Source organism: Ascaphus truei, chromosome 2 (genome assembly GCF_040206685.1).
Source record: "Ascaphus truei isolate aAscTru1 chromosome 2, aAscTru1.hap1, whole genome shotgun sequence".
Lineage (NCBI taxonomy): Eukaryota > Metazoa > Chordata > Amphibia > Anura > Ascaphidae > Ascaphus > Ascaphus truei.
In genome coordinates, this window is record NC_134484.1 from 110276377 (window position 1) to 110293967 (window position 17591).

The 17591-nt window shown below is 46.4% G+C and overlaps 1 protein-coding gene across 3 annotated transcripts in view; it reads right to left on the minus strand.

Annotated features, from left to right (window-relative positions):
- UBXN2B (UBX domain protein 2B) overlaps positions 1-10375 on the minus strand; it is a 47195-nt gene extending 36820 nt beyond the window's left edge. For 2 of the 3 annotated variants that reach the window (XR_012798299.1, XR_012798300.1), the window contains exon 1: positions 8961-10375. Coding sequence is in view for 1 of the 3 variants with exons in the window: in XM_075584095.1 (XP_075440210.1) it covers positions 8961-9914 (954 nt within the window). In the remaining 2 variants the exon portion in view is untranslated. The remainder of the gene's footprint in view (positions 1-8960) is intronic. The other variant, XM_075584095.1, reaches the window with a different exon arrangement.
- Between the last annotated feature and the right edge of the window lie 7216 nt (positions 10376-17591).

Sequence of the window (17591 nt, forward strand, 5' to 3'; positions counted from 1 at the left end):
ATTTGGAATGTTAAATTGTGATTGTATTGTAAGGAAGGTCTTAATAGCATGTAAATCTATCACATCTATCACATCTCTCACCCTACTAACTCCCTGCTGCGTCCATAGATTTGGTTGGTTCTTATTGTAACCTGGTGAAAAAGAAGACTTTGAGAACAAATGATACATCATGGAGAAGGGGTGGTCAAATTGTTTCTGGATTTAAGGGAATCCCACAAATTACATGAGGTTAAAACTAGATTTTTATATACGGAATGTGGCCTACTGTTCTTTTCCAGCCAGAGTATATGCTGGAGCTCCTCAGGGTGGCAAATCAAATCCTCTCCTTCTACCAATCTTTTCTCAGTTGGGTTATCGTGCCAACTGATTAATTGTCCTAGGTGAGCTGCTTTGTAATATCTCTTGAGCTCCGGAAGCACCAATCCATCCTTTGATTTGGGGCGATATAGAATGGATCTACTAATCCTTGGCTTTTTATTTTTCCAAATGTAGAGAATGATTCTATTTTGCAGTAGTTGCAATTCTTTTTCCGGGACTTTAACTGGTAGTGTACGAAAAAAATATAGAATCTTAGGGAGGATGTTCATCTTTATCGATGTGATCCTACCAAACCAGGATCTCTGGTAGGAGTCCCAATTGGACAGATCTTTGTATATTTGTTTAAAAAGAGGGGCATAATTACATTTATACAGTGTGTTGTAATCTTTGGTGAAATGGATAGCTAGGTATTTAATTTTTTGGGGATCCCATTTAAAATCAAAAATTTGTTTGAATGAGTTTGACTGTATGGCTGGGAAAATGTAAGTTTAGAGCTACAGATTTCGTATTATTAATTTTATAACCTGAGAGTTTACCAAAGGACTCCAAAATTTCGAATAGGTTAGAGAGTGAAATTAACGGTTTTGTGAGGGACAGTATTACTGTATAGCGTCGGCAAATAGAGCTATCTTATATTCATGATTTTTAACGTGAATTCCAGAGATGTTGGGTTTGTTTCTAATTAGGGCTGCTAATGGTTCAATTGATATTGCAAATAAGAGAGGGGACAGGGGACATCCTTGGCGGGTTCCATTATTTATGGGAAATAAGGAGGAGTTGACTGCATTGGTTTTGACTGTGGCCGAAGGGGAGCTATATAGAATTGTGATACTATCTATACATTTTTCGCTGAGTCCCATTTTTTTAGGGTAGCAAACATGAACTGCCAGTTAAGGCGGTCGAAAGCTTTTTCGGCATCAGTGATAATTGATTAATCAGCCGAGGATTTGGATTGGTGAGCTACTGTATATGAGTACGGTTGATAAGACGTCTACTGTTATCTAGAGCCTGTCTCCCTTTTATAAATCCTACCTAGTCAAAGTAAATGACTGAATATGCTTTTATATCAGGAAATGACTAATAATCATTGAATTAGAAATGTAAGGATGGCTTTCCTTTTCCCATGTAATATTGCCTTTTCTTAAATACACTCCTCTATTCTGTTGAAGCGCAGGAGCCTATTCATTAAACATCTGATATTGCCAACACAAAATCGCCCTAAGATGGGAAGTAATACCCATTAAGAATTATCTACGCATAAATATTGCCAAATTTGCATGCACTTTCCGCCCAATTTGTGCATATTTGATGCAACATAACTCATTCAGTCACAGCCAGAGATCTCGGCTTCCTGATTTCCAGCACAAGTTATTTGTGAACTTGTGAGGGGACCTGTGCTGAGCTGGGGTATAACCTGGTGTAGTATTCACTGGACATATTATATTAGGTGGTTGGAAATCAAGTGCTTTGCAACAACATACTTTTCCACTCTATTCCATTGTCAGAATTTTACAAAACTCTGCACTTTACACATCACCCAAAGTGCAATACTTAAGACTAATGCCTGTATGTACTAAGTGATGCTACTGCATAGATTCCTTCCAGCGCCATAGAACACCTCACAGTCTATTCAAGTGAATGGGCCATACAGTACATTTCTTCCAGTGCCTATAGGTAACAACAGCACTCCAATGCACAAAACCCCACTCAGGCATGTAAAAAAAGGAAACAAGAAAACAAATGATGTACTAATGCACAGATGAATGACCACTCACGTGGTGACAGTGTAAATCAGGCGTTTCCAGATTTCTGATCTGGAGCAGATTTAAAGCAGGAACTCTCCTGGACCATAAATAAAAGGGGAGAATTGTAACGGAGTGCTCACAACAAACAGGGCACGACCGCGGGGCCGAGGTGGGAGTTGTGAAGACACCAACCTCCAGCTGCGAGAATGCGTCCGGAATGTAGATTGGTAGTGGGTAGGCGGGTTGGGGTTATAGAGGTCAGAGTCGTAAAAGGTACTTGCTGTGATCAGGGTTGGAGAAGTGTGGATCGTCGTTGGTAAAGCCAGGGTTAGGAGCTAAGAGATACAGAGTCCAGGTACTAGCCAAGGTCAGACACGGAGAAACACAGGAACTAAGATGCAGGGTACAAGACTTCGTACTGAATGAAGTCTTATGCTCAGCCATCTTGCCAAGGGGCTGGCTGAGCATATATACTAGCAGGGACCAATGGGATGCCTGTAGGGAGGAGTCAGCAATAGGTGATCCTGTGATAGGCTGAGGGGAAATCAGCAGCAGCTGGAGTCTGATGCAGAGAAGCCAGTCTCTGCTTTGCTGCATGTGCCGCCCGCGCGCAGTCCAAGCACACTGCGCATCACTGACGCTGGCGGAGAGAGGAGGCGGGACCAGCGGCGGTGGTTTCTCCAGCTGCACGGCGTGCACACGGGGAACGAGCAGGGTGGAGAACTGTGGCGCCGTGGGACGTACTAGGGTAACGCAGCTCTGTAAGGGTGCCTGTGCTGCGGGGTGTGCGGGCGGGTCTATCACGGATCATCACAAGAATATAGCGTAACACAGTTTAATTTAAAAAACACATGAGCAGGCAGCTCATCAAATTCACATGCTCCCACAAGAACACGGGCAGATTGGCCACTCTGGGTTCAGTAGATGTCCCGATCATGACATGTTGAGGTGCCGGTGACTGGAAGCTGGAAACTTGTAAGTTCCTCCTCCGGATCGCACAGCGGATGATGTCACGGATCAGCTCTTCCAATGGTAGCCTCTGTTTTCGGCTACCCCGGTCTTCGCAGCAGCAGCAGTAGCAAGTAGCAGAACAAACAGGCAGCACAGTGTTCTCACACAATATAGGGACCACCCTACACATTTCAAATCGGTACTCCGATCTTCATCAGGGGTACAATGCATCCACTGTGCTATCTGGAGGCCAAATTCACAAGTTTCCAGCTTCCAGTCACCAGCACCTCAGCAAGTCACAATCGGGACATCTACTGGACCCAGAGTGGTCAATCTGCCTATGCTCTTGTGGGAGCATGCGAGTTTGATGAGCTCACAGCTAATATATGTGTTTTTTTAAATTAAACTGTGTTACACTATATTCTCCCTTTTCCTTTATTTATGATCCGGGAGAGTTCCTGCTTTAAATCTGCTCCAGATCAGAAATCTGGAAACGCCTAATTTACACTGTTACCACCTGCGTGGGCATTCATTCGTGCATTATTAGTTCATTTGTTTATTGCACATTTGCACAATATTCTTTTGTTTCCTTTTTTCACATGCCTGAGGGGAGTTTTGCGCTTCGGAGTGTTGTTGTTGCGTATAGCTAAGGGTGTTGAGAAACACCCTCATACCAGCTGCATCTCCCCATTGGTGATATAAATATTTTTATATTAATTAATTAACATTTGGTGATTTGGGTTTGCGCTTATTTTCTGTGTTGCAGTGCCAGTAGGTGTCTTGATAAATAACACCACTTAGTGGTCCTTTTATGCGGACATATTTTAATAAACATAATGGGGGCTATGTATATTCAATAATATAATTTAAAAAAATTGAAAATTCATTGAAAAATTGCAGTGTCATTTTTTTTATTTCTCTCTTAAAATCAGTAGTGATATATGTCATTATTCATGTTATTACAGTTGGTGCACATTTTCTTTTCTGTTAGTGGTGTGCGTAATTTGCATACATATAAATGCATTAAGAATTTTTCTGTCTACTTGCATGTATTTTACGCCAAGAAAAACCATGGGACACTTTTGATACAGCTCTGTCGCCCAAAAGTGAGGCACATTTCAATTTTGTTACACATATCACTTGCATGCATATGTGCAACACCAACAACTGTCAAACTCCACCTCAAACTCCACCTCAAACTCCATTCCCTAGCGTTATTTTTTATTGGTGAAAAAAGGAGTTGACGCACACCAAAATCCCCTTTATATATTGGCGCACGAAGACAAATGGATTTGTTCATTTTCTGTGCATAACGTTTACGACAAAATTGCTTTTGTGGACGCTTTACACATAAGCCTATGTCTGTGTTTTTTCATTGCGAGTTCCAATATATGCAGCTTCTTCTTAATCTTTTCCCCATTCCCATCTGTAAAATAAATATTAAAACGAAATACCTTCCAAATGACCTATTTTTAAAAATGTTCAACCTATGCTAAATTTAGACGACAGATACTTTATCCTATATTTGTACTTACAGTATATTGATCCAGTGGAAGGCAAACAAAAAACCCCAGTGACATATCATCCATTGATATCCACAAGGGGGAAAATAAATTCCTTCCTGACTCCAAGAATTGGCAATCAGATTACTCCCTAGATCAACATCCTTCCCATGTATACTTATTTGGTATATCCCTGTATACTTTTCCATTCTAAAAAGATGCCCAACCTTTTTTTTTGAACATTTCCATTGTATCTGCCATCACAGTCTCCATGGGTAATGAATTCCACATTTTAACTGCCCTTACTATAAAGAATCTTTTCCTTTGTTGCTGGTGAAATCTCCTTTCCTCCAACCGTAGGCTGAGTCCATTGTGTGGGAGACCGTGCGGGAGCGATCAGATTGCCTTAAGGCAGTGATCGTGCCCATAGACCATGCGGGCGCACGCAGGCGAACAGCGGTTCGACCAATGCGGGCAAACCAGCTACGGGACGCCCCATCGACCATGGCTAGGGAAAGCACCCGCTTTCCCACAGCCTCCACAGGCCTCCGCACGGGCGAAGGCACCATGGGTCGGACTTTAAGGGATGACCAAGTGTCCTTTGTACTGCCCTTGGGATGAATAGTGCTTTTGAAAGCTCCTTGTACTGTCCCTGAATATATATTTGTATATAGTTATGATATCCCCTCTTAGACACCCCTTTTCTAATGTAAACAAATATAATTTAGCTAGTCTCTCCTCATAAATCAGATTATCCATCCCCTTTATTAATTTGGAAGCTCTTCTCTGCACTCTCTCTAGTTTCATAATGTCTTTTCTAAGGAGTGGTGCCCCAAATTGTACTCCATATTCAAGGTGCGGTCTTACTAATGCTTTATAAAAGGGGCATAATTATGTTTACTTCCCTGCCATCCATTGCCTGTTTAATGCAAGATAAGATCTTGTTTGCCTTTGCAGCTCCTGCATGACTTTGGGCACTATTGCAAAGCCTGCTGTCTACAAGCACTCCTAGATCCTTCTCCATCAAGGATTCCCCTAATGTATCCCCATTTCATTTGTATGTCGCCTGTTGTTTACATTCATTTAAATGGATAATTATGTATTTTTTTCCTTCTAATGGAACACAAATGTATTGCAATAAATACTGTGATCATGATCATTTGTTTTATAATTGTTTTTATCTTGCCCAACCCAACCAGATTTTTCAACAATAAACATTAACTTTAAGGTCTGTTACTTTTCATGGAATAGTAATAGTACATTAAATTGTACCCAATAGCTCTGGAATATTTACATTTTAAAGCAATGTGGACTGTGACTCATTAATGAGCGACTGATTGCCTGAAGCAGGTGGATAATGCTTTCAAATACATTTCAGAAGCTATTAAATTATATCAATACATACTTTTTCCCCCCACAATTGTTATGCGAAAGGCAAATAGATTTCCTATTTAGCATTTATAGTGGATGAGTGCATTACTGAGACAGTAACGGGATGTTGATGCGTCAAATGACAGAATCTGCATTCCCCATTAGTTTAGATAAAAATGGAAATGAAAGCAACTTTATTTCTATTCCCAGAAACCTAAGAAACGTATACAGGCATACCCCGCTTTAAGGACACTCACTTTAAGTACACTCGCGAGTAAGTACATGTCGCCCAATAGGCAAACGGCAGTTCACGCATGCGCCTGTCAGCACGTCCTGAACAGCAATACCGGCTCCCTACCTGTACCGAAGCTGTACGCAAGCGGGGAGACTATAGAGCCTGTTACAAATGCCTTATTTACATCAGTTATGCATGTATAGGATGATTGCCGTACAGTACATGCATCGATAAGTGGGGGAAAGTAGTGCTTCACTTTAAGTACATTTTCGCTTTACATACATGCTCCGGTCCCATTGCGTACGTTAATGCGGGGTATGCCTGTATCAGTGGAGCTCAGCAACGTAATAGGAAAGGTAAGAATCCCTGTATCGAACATAAAGAAAAGACTTGAAATATGGCAAATAAACAGAAAAGGTTTTTTTCATAATAGGAAAAAAAGAGAGATCCAGGGCAACTTCGGATTTTGTAAGAAAAAACAATTTATTTCAGCCCATAAACACGACGTTTCATCCCCCTAGGAGGGATGAAACGTCGTGTTTATGGGCTGAAATAAATTGTTTTTTCTTACAAAATCCGAAGTTGCCCTGGATCTCTCTTTTTTTCCTCTAGATTGGATGTCCCAGATATATATCCCTGAACCAGGAGCACCGGTAGTATCATTTATTTATTTATTTTTTCATTGGTGTGCAGCTTTACATGTTACTTTTTTTCATAATAGTACATGAGGGAATGCACTTTTTCTAAAGAGTTTCCTCCACTGTGGAGGACACAGATACATGTTAGAAGGTGATCCTGAGTTTTAGTATACGGAGACCCATACGATAAATAAGGGCAAGAAAGGGATGTGCAGAACTTGAGTTTTACTAGGGTAGTGTTCTTAAGGTCTATGGCAGGAGTGCGCAAACTTTTCAGCCTGCGCCCCCCTGCCTGCTCTCCCCCCCTGCTCGCACCCCCCACCTTACCTTCTCTCCGGCGTCAAATACGCCGCAGGGTCACGTGCCGTCACCATGGCAACATGATGTCACGTGACCCTGTGGTGTCCTTTGCCGCCGCGAAGCCGAAGACAAAGTACAGGAAGTTGAAGAGGCCTCGTGCAATCCCCCAGCATTGAATTTAAATGCCTTGCGGAAAAGAGCGGGGCCTCTGCAACCGCCGCACCCCACAGTTTGCGCACCCCTGGTCTATGGGACAAAATTGGTAGATAATGCTCTCCTTATCCTTAAGTAGCACTCAATATTACAGAGATTGGATGAAACATTCAGCCATCTACTAAGAAAGTAAATTCAATAGAAAATTACATACCCAGATTAATGAAAAACATACAGTACTTGCTATTCTATTGAATCACATTGGTGCATACATCCAACCAACGGTTCGGCTCAAAGCTGGCCCTCATCAGAGTCAGAAATAAGTGTCTATGGGGACATCTGACGTGTTACAGGACAATACAGACGTCTAGGAGCGGACACTAGTGACTGAGGTGCAAGAGATGCTGGAATTGGACCCAGTTTTTGCTCTGCAATGTTTCAGGCTCCTCAGCCGGGCAATAAAGTGACATTACTGACGTCTATTAAGGAATAGAGTTGCATAGTAGGGGAACCCAGATTGGACTGCTGCCATTTTACAAAAGGTTTATTGAAAAAAATAACATTAACCCCCCTCCCCCTAAAAGTTTAAAGTTTCAGGGACTGTGCTTAAAGAGATGGTGATTGCTGTAACCCTTCTCTGTCACTTACACACTTCCTCTTCCTGTGTGATGTGGCCCCTTCCTGTGGGGGCTGTGTGATGTGGCCCCTTCCTGTGCGGGGGCTGTGTGATGTGGCCCCTTCCTGTGCGGGCTGTGTGATGTGGCCCCTTCCTGTGCGGGGGCTGTGTGATGTGGCCCCTTCCTGTGCGGGCTGTGTGATGTGGCCCCTTCCTGTGCGGGGCTGTGTGATGTGGCCCCTTCCTGTGCGGGCTGTGTGATGTGGCCCTTCCTGTGCGGGGGCTGTGTGATGTGGCCCCTTCCTGTGCGGGGGCCATGTGATGTGGCCCCTTCCTGTGCGGGGGCTGTGTGATGTGGCCCCTTCCTGTGCGGGGGCCGTGTGATGTGGCCCCTTCCTGTGCGGGGGCTGTGTGATGTGGCCCCTTCCTGTGCGGAGCTGTGTGATGTGGCCCCTTCCTGTGCGGGGCTGTGTGATGTGACCCCTTCCTGTGCGGGGGCTGTGTGATGTGCCCCCTTCCTGTGCGGAGCTGTGTGATGTGGCCCCTTCCTGTGCGGGGGCTGTGTGATGTGGCCCCTTCCTGTGCGGGGATGTGTGATGTGGCCATTCCTGTGCGGAGCTGTGTGATGTGGCCCCTTCCTGTGCGGGGGCTGTGTGATGTGGCCCCTTCCTGTGCGGGGATGTGTGATGTGGCCCTTCCTGTGCGGGGGCTGTGTGATGTGGCCCCTTCCTGTGCGGGGATGTGTGATGTGGCCCTTCCTGTGCGGGCTGTGTGATGTGGCCCTTCCTGTGCGGGGCTGTGATGTGGCCCTTCCTGTGCGGGCTGTGTGATGTGGCCCTTCCTGTGCCGGGGCTGTGTGATGTGGCCCCTTCCTGTGCGGGGCTGTGTGATGTGGCCCCTTCCTGTGCGGGCTGTGTGATGTGGCCCTTCCTGTGCGGGGGCCATGTGATGTGGCTCCTCGTTCAAAAGGTAAGACGTTGCTCTTGATGTTTGATAGGGTGACACGAGCGACATCTATGGAGACCTCTCATGGATCTAAAATGGCGATCATCTACATTACGTTTAATGAGGTCATGTGACATATGTAAGAGTATGATGACAATGAAGGTGACGGAGGTCACAGACACACACCTGGATGTCCAGGACGGACGGTCTCAGCAAAGGTCGCCGTTTCGCCTCCTCTTCTCTCTCCCCACATCTCCCTTCCTCCCCATTATCTCTGGCTCTCTCTTCCTCCCTTCTTTCTTCTCCTCCCTTCTCCCCAGTATCATCTCCTCCTCCCTTCTCCCCATGATCTTCTTCTCCTCCCTTCTCCCCATTATCTTCTCCTCCTCCCTTCTCCCCATTATCTTCTTCTCCCTTCTCCCCATTATCTTCTTCTCCTCCCGTCTCCCCATTATCTTCTTGTCCTCCCTTCTCCCCATTATTTTCTCCTCCTCCTCCCTTCTCCCCATTATCTTCTCCTCCTCCCTTCTCCCCATTATCTTCTCCTCCTCCTCCCTTCTCCCCATTATCTTCTCCTCCCGTCTCCCCATTATCTTCTCCTCCTCCTCCCTTCTCCCCATTATCTTCTCCTCCCATCTCCCCATTATCTTCTTCCCCTCTCTTCTCCCCATTATCTTCATCTCCCTTCTCCCCATTATCTTCATCTCCTCCCATCTCCCCATTATCTTCATCTCCTCCATTCTCCCCATTATCTTCATCTCCTCCCTTCTCCACATTATCTTCTTCTTCCCCTTCCCCTATCTTCTCCCCTTTATCTTCTTCTTCCCCTATCTTCTCCCCATTATCATCTTCTTCCCCTCTCTTCTCCCCATTATCTTCATCTCCTCCCTTCTCCCCATTATTTTCTTCTTCCCCTCTCTTCTCCCCATTATCTTCTTCTTCTCCTCTCTTCTCCCCATTATCATCTTCTTCACCTCTCTTCTCCCCATTATCATCTTCTTCACCTCTCTTCTCTCCGTTATCTTCCTCACCATTATCTTCTTCCTCCCCTCTATTCTCCCCACTATCTTCTTCTCCATCTCTCTCGTCCTGCCACACATGGGACTGGTCCCATTTCTCGCCCTCTCTCCCCTCTTCCATTTCTGGGTCTAACGGCTCCGTGGAAATGGACGCGTCACCAGCCGCTGCGTCACCGCATCCTACTTCTCCCTGGCAGGACTGGCAGCGGTTTCCATTACCCCGGACCTCTCCCGATTCCCGGGAAACCTGACCCCGCGCCGGGATCAAATTTCACTGACCGGGGAAACCGGGAAATTGAAACAGCCGAAACCCGGAAGTAAAGCGCGCATGCGCGGTAACGTGAGGGCTTCGCACTTGTTACCGAAGGTCGGGCTGAGCTCAGAGGGAGGGGCTGGGATAGGACGTCAGAGTCTCTCCTGTGATGTGTTGCGGTGGGGTGTGCTTAATCTCTGCATCTCTCCTGAACGACTTTCCTCCATCCTTCCATTCCTACATCCCGACCTCCATTTCTGCATCCCTCCCACCATTCCTGCATTCCTCCATCCGGACCTCCATTTCTGCATCCCTCCCTACATTCCTACATCCCTCCCTACATTCCTACATCCCTCCCGCATCTTTTCCCCCATTCCTCCCCTCATTTCTGCATCCGTCCATTTCTACATCACTCTGCATTCCTGATCACACCCTGCATTTCTCAATTCCTCTCCCAATTCCTGCATTCCCTCCCTCCATTCCCTCCCCCCATTCCTGCATTCCCTCCCCCCATTCCTGCATTCCCTCCCCCCATTCTTGCATTCCCTCTCAACCATTCCTGCATTCCCTCCCCCCATTCCTGCATTCCCTCCCCCCATTCCTGCATTCCATTCCTCCATTCTTGCATCCCTCCCTCCATTCCTGCATTCCATCCCTCCATTCCTGCATTCCCCCCCATTCCTACATTTCCTCCCCCAATTCCTGCATTCCATTCCTCCATTGCTGCATCCCTCCCTCCATTAATACATCCCTCCCCCAATCTCTCCCTCCATTCCCACATCCCCCCTCCATTCCTGCATTCCCTCCCTCCATTCCCGCATTCCCTCCTCCATTTCTACATCCCTCCCCAATCTCTCCTTCCATTCCCACATCCCCCTCCATTCCTGCATTCCCTCCCCCCAATCTCTCCCTCCATTCCTGCATACCTCCCCCATTCCCTCCCTGCATTCCTCCATTCCTCCCCCATTCTTGCATTCCTCCCCCCATTCTTGCATCCCTCCCTCCATTCTTGCATTCCTCCCCCATTCCCTCCCTGCATGCCTCCATTCCTCCCCCCATTCCTGTATCCCTCTCCGCCATCCCTCCATTCCTGCATTCCCTCCCCCATTCCTGCATCCCTCCCCCATTCCCTCCCTGCATTCCTCCATTCCTCCATCCCTCCCTGCATTCTTGCATTCCTCCCCCCATTCTTGCATTCCTCCCCCCATTCTAGCATTCCCTCCCTCCATTCTTGCATTCCCTCCCTCCATTCCTGCATGCCTCTTTGCATTCCTGCATTCCCTCCCTCCATTCCTACATCCCTCCCCCCAATATCTCCCTCCATTGCTGCATCCCTCCATCCTTTCCTCCATCCCTCTCTACATTCTTACATTCCTTCCCTTCATTCCTGCACCCCTCCACAATTCCTGCTTCCCTTCCTCGCCCCGCCCCCCCCCCCCCCCCCACATTCCTGCATTCCCCCTCCCTGCATCCGTCCATGGAGTTGACTGCAGGGATGGAGGGAGTTAAAGGGCAATACAAGATTGCACACCTCCATATACTGTAGTGGTTAATCCAAAATGAATCAATGCAGACGGTTGCGACACAAACTCGTTCTATTTATGACAATAGTTTTCTGTATTCACAATTTTTCACATTAGCGTGAAAGGTGTGAATCCAATACACTTCTAAGATAAAAGAGTGATTTGATTGCCAACTCCAGAAATCAAACTATACACGTTTTGCGTATATATATATTTTTTGCCCTACCTTTGCTTTTGTTTTGAGTATTAAAACGTCACCGTTGGAGGGGGAAAACGTACACAATTAACGGAAAATGACTTGCCACCTTCTGGAACAAGAATGTCAGTTTGCACAATTCTTTCCATGACATGATCTACAGTATAATATTGTAATTGTTTAGGTACTAGTACTTGTTAAAACAACAGGTAACACCACCAATTAAGAACAAAATCTTGAATCAGAAAGATTTTATGTAAGGTATTAACTGTGTATTAAATATACCCAGAAGGCTGAATACCAACAAGTTAATTAAAATAAGTCTTACAGTTACAAGTCGTTATAGTTTTGTTTTCTGTGTTGCAATGGTCAGTGTTATCTCTCTCATGTCCCAACTGTCACCTCTTGTGATGCCATTGATGGCTGTGCCTCTGACAAAGTCCCTTTGCTGACAGCAGGAGAGGTGTTTGAAAAGAATGTTATTTTAATATGAAGTTTCTTTAGAATACCCAGTGTTAGAATGATCTATTCTGCTAAAGTATTTAGTTACATTTTATCTAGCTTTTTGCCAGCGGCTTAAAACGGTACTGGTACTATGCCGGACTTTGTGAGAAAGCAATGTGGACCGTGTATTAGAAACAAAATGTATACAATGTTAATGCTTAAATGCAGGGGGTAGAGGCTTTCTAAAATGAAGCAATTTTTCTTTAAATAAACGATGAAACCGATGCTCTGGGATTGTATTTTAAAAAAATAGTGATACTCCGCACCACCCTAGCACCATTGCATTTGACCTCTGCTGTCATGTAGAGTTCAAAGTTATGTGAAATGACATTGATGTCTGTGATACTGTGAACTTTCTATACCACAAATAAACCTAGTTCATCTTTTTAAAATTTTCATAACTTCAATACCCTTTAAATAATATATATTTTTTTTTTTAACTATAGATACTGTTTTTTTATTTGTAAAGTCCATATATATTTGTGACGATAGTGGTAGTTGGCTTCACAATACTGGGATGAAGTCCAGCTAGCTACCCCTAAATCCATGTAACTTGGCTACCTATGTAAGGCTTATTTCAACAAGATGTATTTAATATCTGGGGGAGAATAGGGAATGTATAATGCACTATGTACTGTATGTGAGAATGTATTCCAAAGCACTTTATTCCCTCTCAATGCAATCCCCAAGTCTAGTTGAGCAAGCAATATGAGGTTAAGTGTTTTTGATCTATGTGTAAGCACGGTGAGACAGCCCTGTAAAGTGTTAATTGGATTATGTGACAGTATGTACTCATTTCTAAGATAGCAGACTTGTAATGGGATTTGCACGTGAGTTACATTTGTATGGAGAGGACTCTGATTTAATCAGCTGAGGTTCCTGCAGATAAATGTGTATTGAGACAATGGTTGGGAGCGTGGAGGTGTTACAGGCATTTGGTGAGTGTGAAAGAGAGGACAGTCAGGTTTGCTCTGATTGGCAAGCAGCCCCTCCCATGTAAAGAATAGCAACAGAGGGATATATAAGGGGTGCTGCTGATCAGAGAATTCAGATTCCTTGAGAAAGACTAACAGAGGGAGAGACACTGGAAACAAGTGTGGATATTCCCTCAGAGAGACTTTCTGAAAGACTGAGAGACATTCTGTGAAGGAGTTTGGATCTTTACAGTGACTACCTGGAGATACATGTCAGAGGCTCTGCTGTGTGATTAGCACTTTGATATCCTGGACGAGAAGCGGACAGGGCAAGCCTTCTTGAAGCAGGCCCCTGCACATAGTGAGGCTAGAGTCTACTCCCCAGGTCCCCAGTTGGTATTGTATCTTGTTTTGTACATCTTTGATTTGTCTGCTGGCGTGCTAGAATAAACCTAATTTTATTCAACAACTTTGTCCTGTTTGGTGTTGGTGATCCCGGTGGTTTTGGTGTAAAAGTACTGGTCTCCCGTGACAGGCTATTTCTGGTGGCAGCGGTGGGCTCGCTAGGCTTTGTGTTGGGATTTCTTGCGGGAAATCACAGCTCAAAGACGGTCTTGAATTTTCAAGACCGCAGGACAAGTTGTTCCTGACAAACATTGTACAAACCTGATATTTTACTATTCGATCACATTTATATTAGTTTGGGTAAATCTGAAGATGGCTGGTCCAGGAGGACGTTATTCTTCCTGGGACCGACAATCGTTAGTTGCCTGGTGCACAAGATATGGGCTGCCGAATGATGGCTGAGGTACGATGGGCCTTGCGGAGGACCCTTGAGTGGTTTTAGGCCGGCTTGGCTCAGTACAGTACGTTGCTATGGAGAGTGTTTGTGCAGATTTCCTTGCAGCGTAAGGAAGACATAACCGAGGAATTTCGCTGACACATTGTCCACCTAGTGAAAGGTCCTGCATGACCTACGCCAGTTCGATTACCACTGGTGCAGCCTGAGAAGCGGGTCCTAAACCCTGCTACAGTGCCAGTAAGCCGAGCACTTCCAGTAGCTGACTCATCCCAAGCCACCAAATCATGGTGGAGTCAGCCAGGAGCCAGAGAGGCTGAGGTCGACCGAGACATTGCTGGTGAACCTGCCTCTGTGAGAGCGACTGCTGGCTGAGGTTGGCACCACACAGGTGCCTTGCCTCGTGGCCACCAAGATGGCAGAGGATGCCCACGAAGGCCGGTGCTCCCTGGGAGACTGGACTTACCATCCGCAGATGGAGTGCCCCAAAGTATCCTGCTCGATTAACCCCAATCCGGGGCAACGTTCCCCAGCTACAGGACTGACAGGCTAGCCCCAGCAAAGGAACAGACAGCAGCTGTGCAGCCGGAGAAGCAGATGATCCAGCCAGTGGTCCCTCCAGCAGCTACTAGCGGCGCAGAGATGCAGCTTGACGGGCAGCAGAGTGCAGCCATCAGGCTGGAGGACCAAGCGGTCCATGGAAGATTTTTTGCATACAGGGGTCCCAGGCAGTCAGCCTGGGGGACCCTAGCACTACAGTACCTCTGGGGCAATTTGAAATGGTCTGCCCATAGCAACATCTCCCACGGACGGGGATGCTGTGAAGCTACCAGGAGAAGATGCTCCTGTGACCCCAGTCACCGGTAGCCAAAGTCAGACAGTTGCCCCTGCGGGGGTGCCTTTGGCGCTGCCGTCCATCACAGTGTTTTATGCCCCCCAGCTTTTGGAGCTAACAGCCGTGATCACCGCTCCCCAGCATTTGGAGCCAGCATGTTCCAGGGTCACGGAGGAGACCAGGTCAGTAAGCCAGACCCAGCCTAGCCTTTGTCCTGGCATCCCTGCTGACCATTCCCCTGACAAACTGACTGAGGGCGAACGGCCAGATCTCAGGGGTCCCGGGAGAGGGTGTGGGCAGACACTGACCTGGAGGGCATGAGACCTTGGGCAGCCAAGTCTGCCTCCAAGATCATGCCCAATTGGTTCCCCCGGACCCTGTGTGCTGATATACTGGGAACCAGCCCCGGTTGCTCCTGTCAGACGGGACAGAGAGGGGCCAGTTAGGGAGTCCCTGGGTGGGTGGAGAACAGAGCTTGCAGGGGACTAAGGAGATCCTGCTGACAGGGCATCACTGGGTCGCTTGCACCAGAGCCCGGCTACTACAAACATTCTGCGGGCTGGAGTCATCCCATGAGGTATCAGCGTTCGGCCGCACCTGGGATGTCTGCCAGCAAGTAGGCAGGCTGGCGGACAGTGCGAGGGCTCCCCGGAGACTGTCACCAGGTTTATTTAAGCCCTTACAGCACAAGTCTGTGAGTGGGTCAGCGGTGTTAGCTGTATGCAGTTCGCCACTGGGAAATCGGGAGAGCCAGGCTTGCGGCTCAGCAGCAGGAGCAGAAGCGAGAGGTAGAAGAGATCAACCCGGTCCTGGCTCTGGATAAGCCGGGCACGACCCATCCACCTGTTACAGGCTCTGCCAGTGTGCCTGGCCACTGCTTGGGCTTATGAGTGCTGGCAGCCCTACGTATGTGGGAAGCCCTATCCAGGACTAGTGGAGCACAACCCCCTAAATTGATTGTGGAGGAAGCCCGGGAAGACTAAGACCCTTGTTAACCTGGAGCCGTGCCCTTCAGGAATTTGACTTCACTAAGGGCAGTGGACACAGATGGTCTCTCCCGGATGGACAACTCCCAGTACCAACGGACCTCAAGGACATCCAGGCTTGGGAAGCCACTTGACAGGGTGACTACCTTAGAGCCTTCATCTTGACGGGGGGGATGTGACGATAGTGGTAGCTGTCATCACAATACTTGGATGAAGCCCAGCTAGCTACCCCTAAATCCATGTAACTTGACCACCTATGTAAGGCTTATTTCAACCAAATGTATTTAATATCTGTGGGAGAACAGGGGATGTATAATGCACTATGTATGTGAGAATGTATTCAAAAGCACTTTATATTTTAAGTGGGGGGGCAGGGGGCGTGGAGTTTACAGAGGCTCCCCGTGCTTCCCGAAGGCATTTAAATTAATGCCGGGGGAGCTGCAGGGCCTCTGTAAACTTTACTTACCTTGATTCAGACGCTCCCGGTGAAGCGTCACCATGATAACACAGCGTCAACTGATGCAGCGGGGTCATGTGACGTCAGGTTGCCATGACAACATCACGTCATGACGCCAGGACGTCTGAATCAAGGTAAGGGGTGGGGGGGGGGCGAGAGGAGAAGGGGAAAGCCAGCAGGGGGGCGCAGGGAAAAAATATTGCGGCCCCCTGATCTAAGGTATAGTGTATATTTTGTATACTGTAGTTAATTTATTTGTAAGGAACAAGATTAGTTCTTAAAATGATTAAGGTGTAGCCTGCATATAAGGAAGTAACTTTTACACCAGCCTTCGCAGGGGAGTTTTATATTGAAACATTTTGGATTTATTTTTATTTTTTTAATCGACAGCACATATTACTCTTGTCACTCTGGACATTATCAATGTCATGGTGAAACCATGATCTGGTTTCAATCATGAGAGATTAGTATTTTACATATACTGTAAGCATCAAAAGCATTTTTGTCTGAAAGGATATTGAAACACGCAAGAGACATGTATTCAGTAAACACCATCCTGACCTTGAATGCTGCAGACTTTCCAGGGATACATTATTGTAGCGTCAGTGAAATGAGAGCTCTAGGCTTCTACCTTTCAGCATCTAACTAACTGATAGTTGGTTTGCTGTAAGGACCTGGTTTAGTAAGAGCAATTGAAAAGCACATTTTGTACAGGTTTTTGTTACATTGATAATTTTAACTAACTTGGGGATTCCCTTTAATCATATGTGGGAACCTCTGTAAAGATATATTTTTTAATTTTATGTACTTGATTTATTTAAAATGTAGCAAGAAATAATATATGGATTAATATATTATGACTCTAAAACTATAAAACTATCTTTTTTTGTCCTTGCTCATTCATATCCTTTGTGGAAGGCAGCACGCAGAATTAGGAAACAGTACCATTTGAAACAATAGTTGTGGTTTCAACAAGTACTGTAGATTGACTCAGCACCTGGGCAGGTACTCCAAGTGCACCAGCTATAACACCTTCAGTTCTTGTGGGTGGTTTGGTGCCCAAGGGCCCTCAGTACCATGGGGGGGGGGGGAATAACCCATCAGGTGGGACATTGGTTGGAGGACACTGCAGGATTACGGCCCTGCGAGGCCTAATTGGTGGGGGATGTGGTAATATTGTTCGTTATCCTATGCTTACAGTAAACTGTTATTCTTATCAGTGTGTGTATTGCTGTATTGGGTCCTTTGGCGGGGTTATCCAACATAGTAGGATCCCGCTCAGGTGGAGGCGCTGTCACCAGATGGATCAGACACACCCCAGGCTCCCAGCA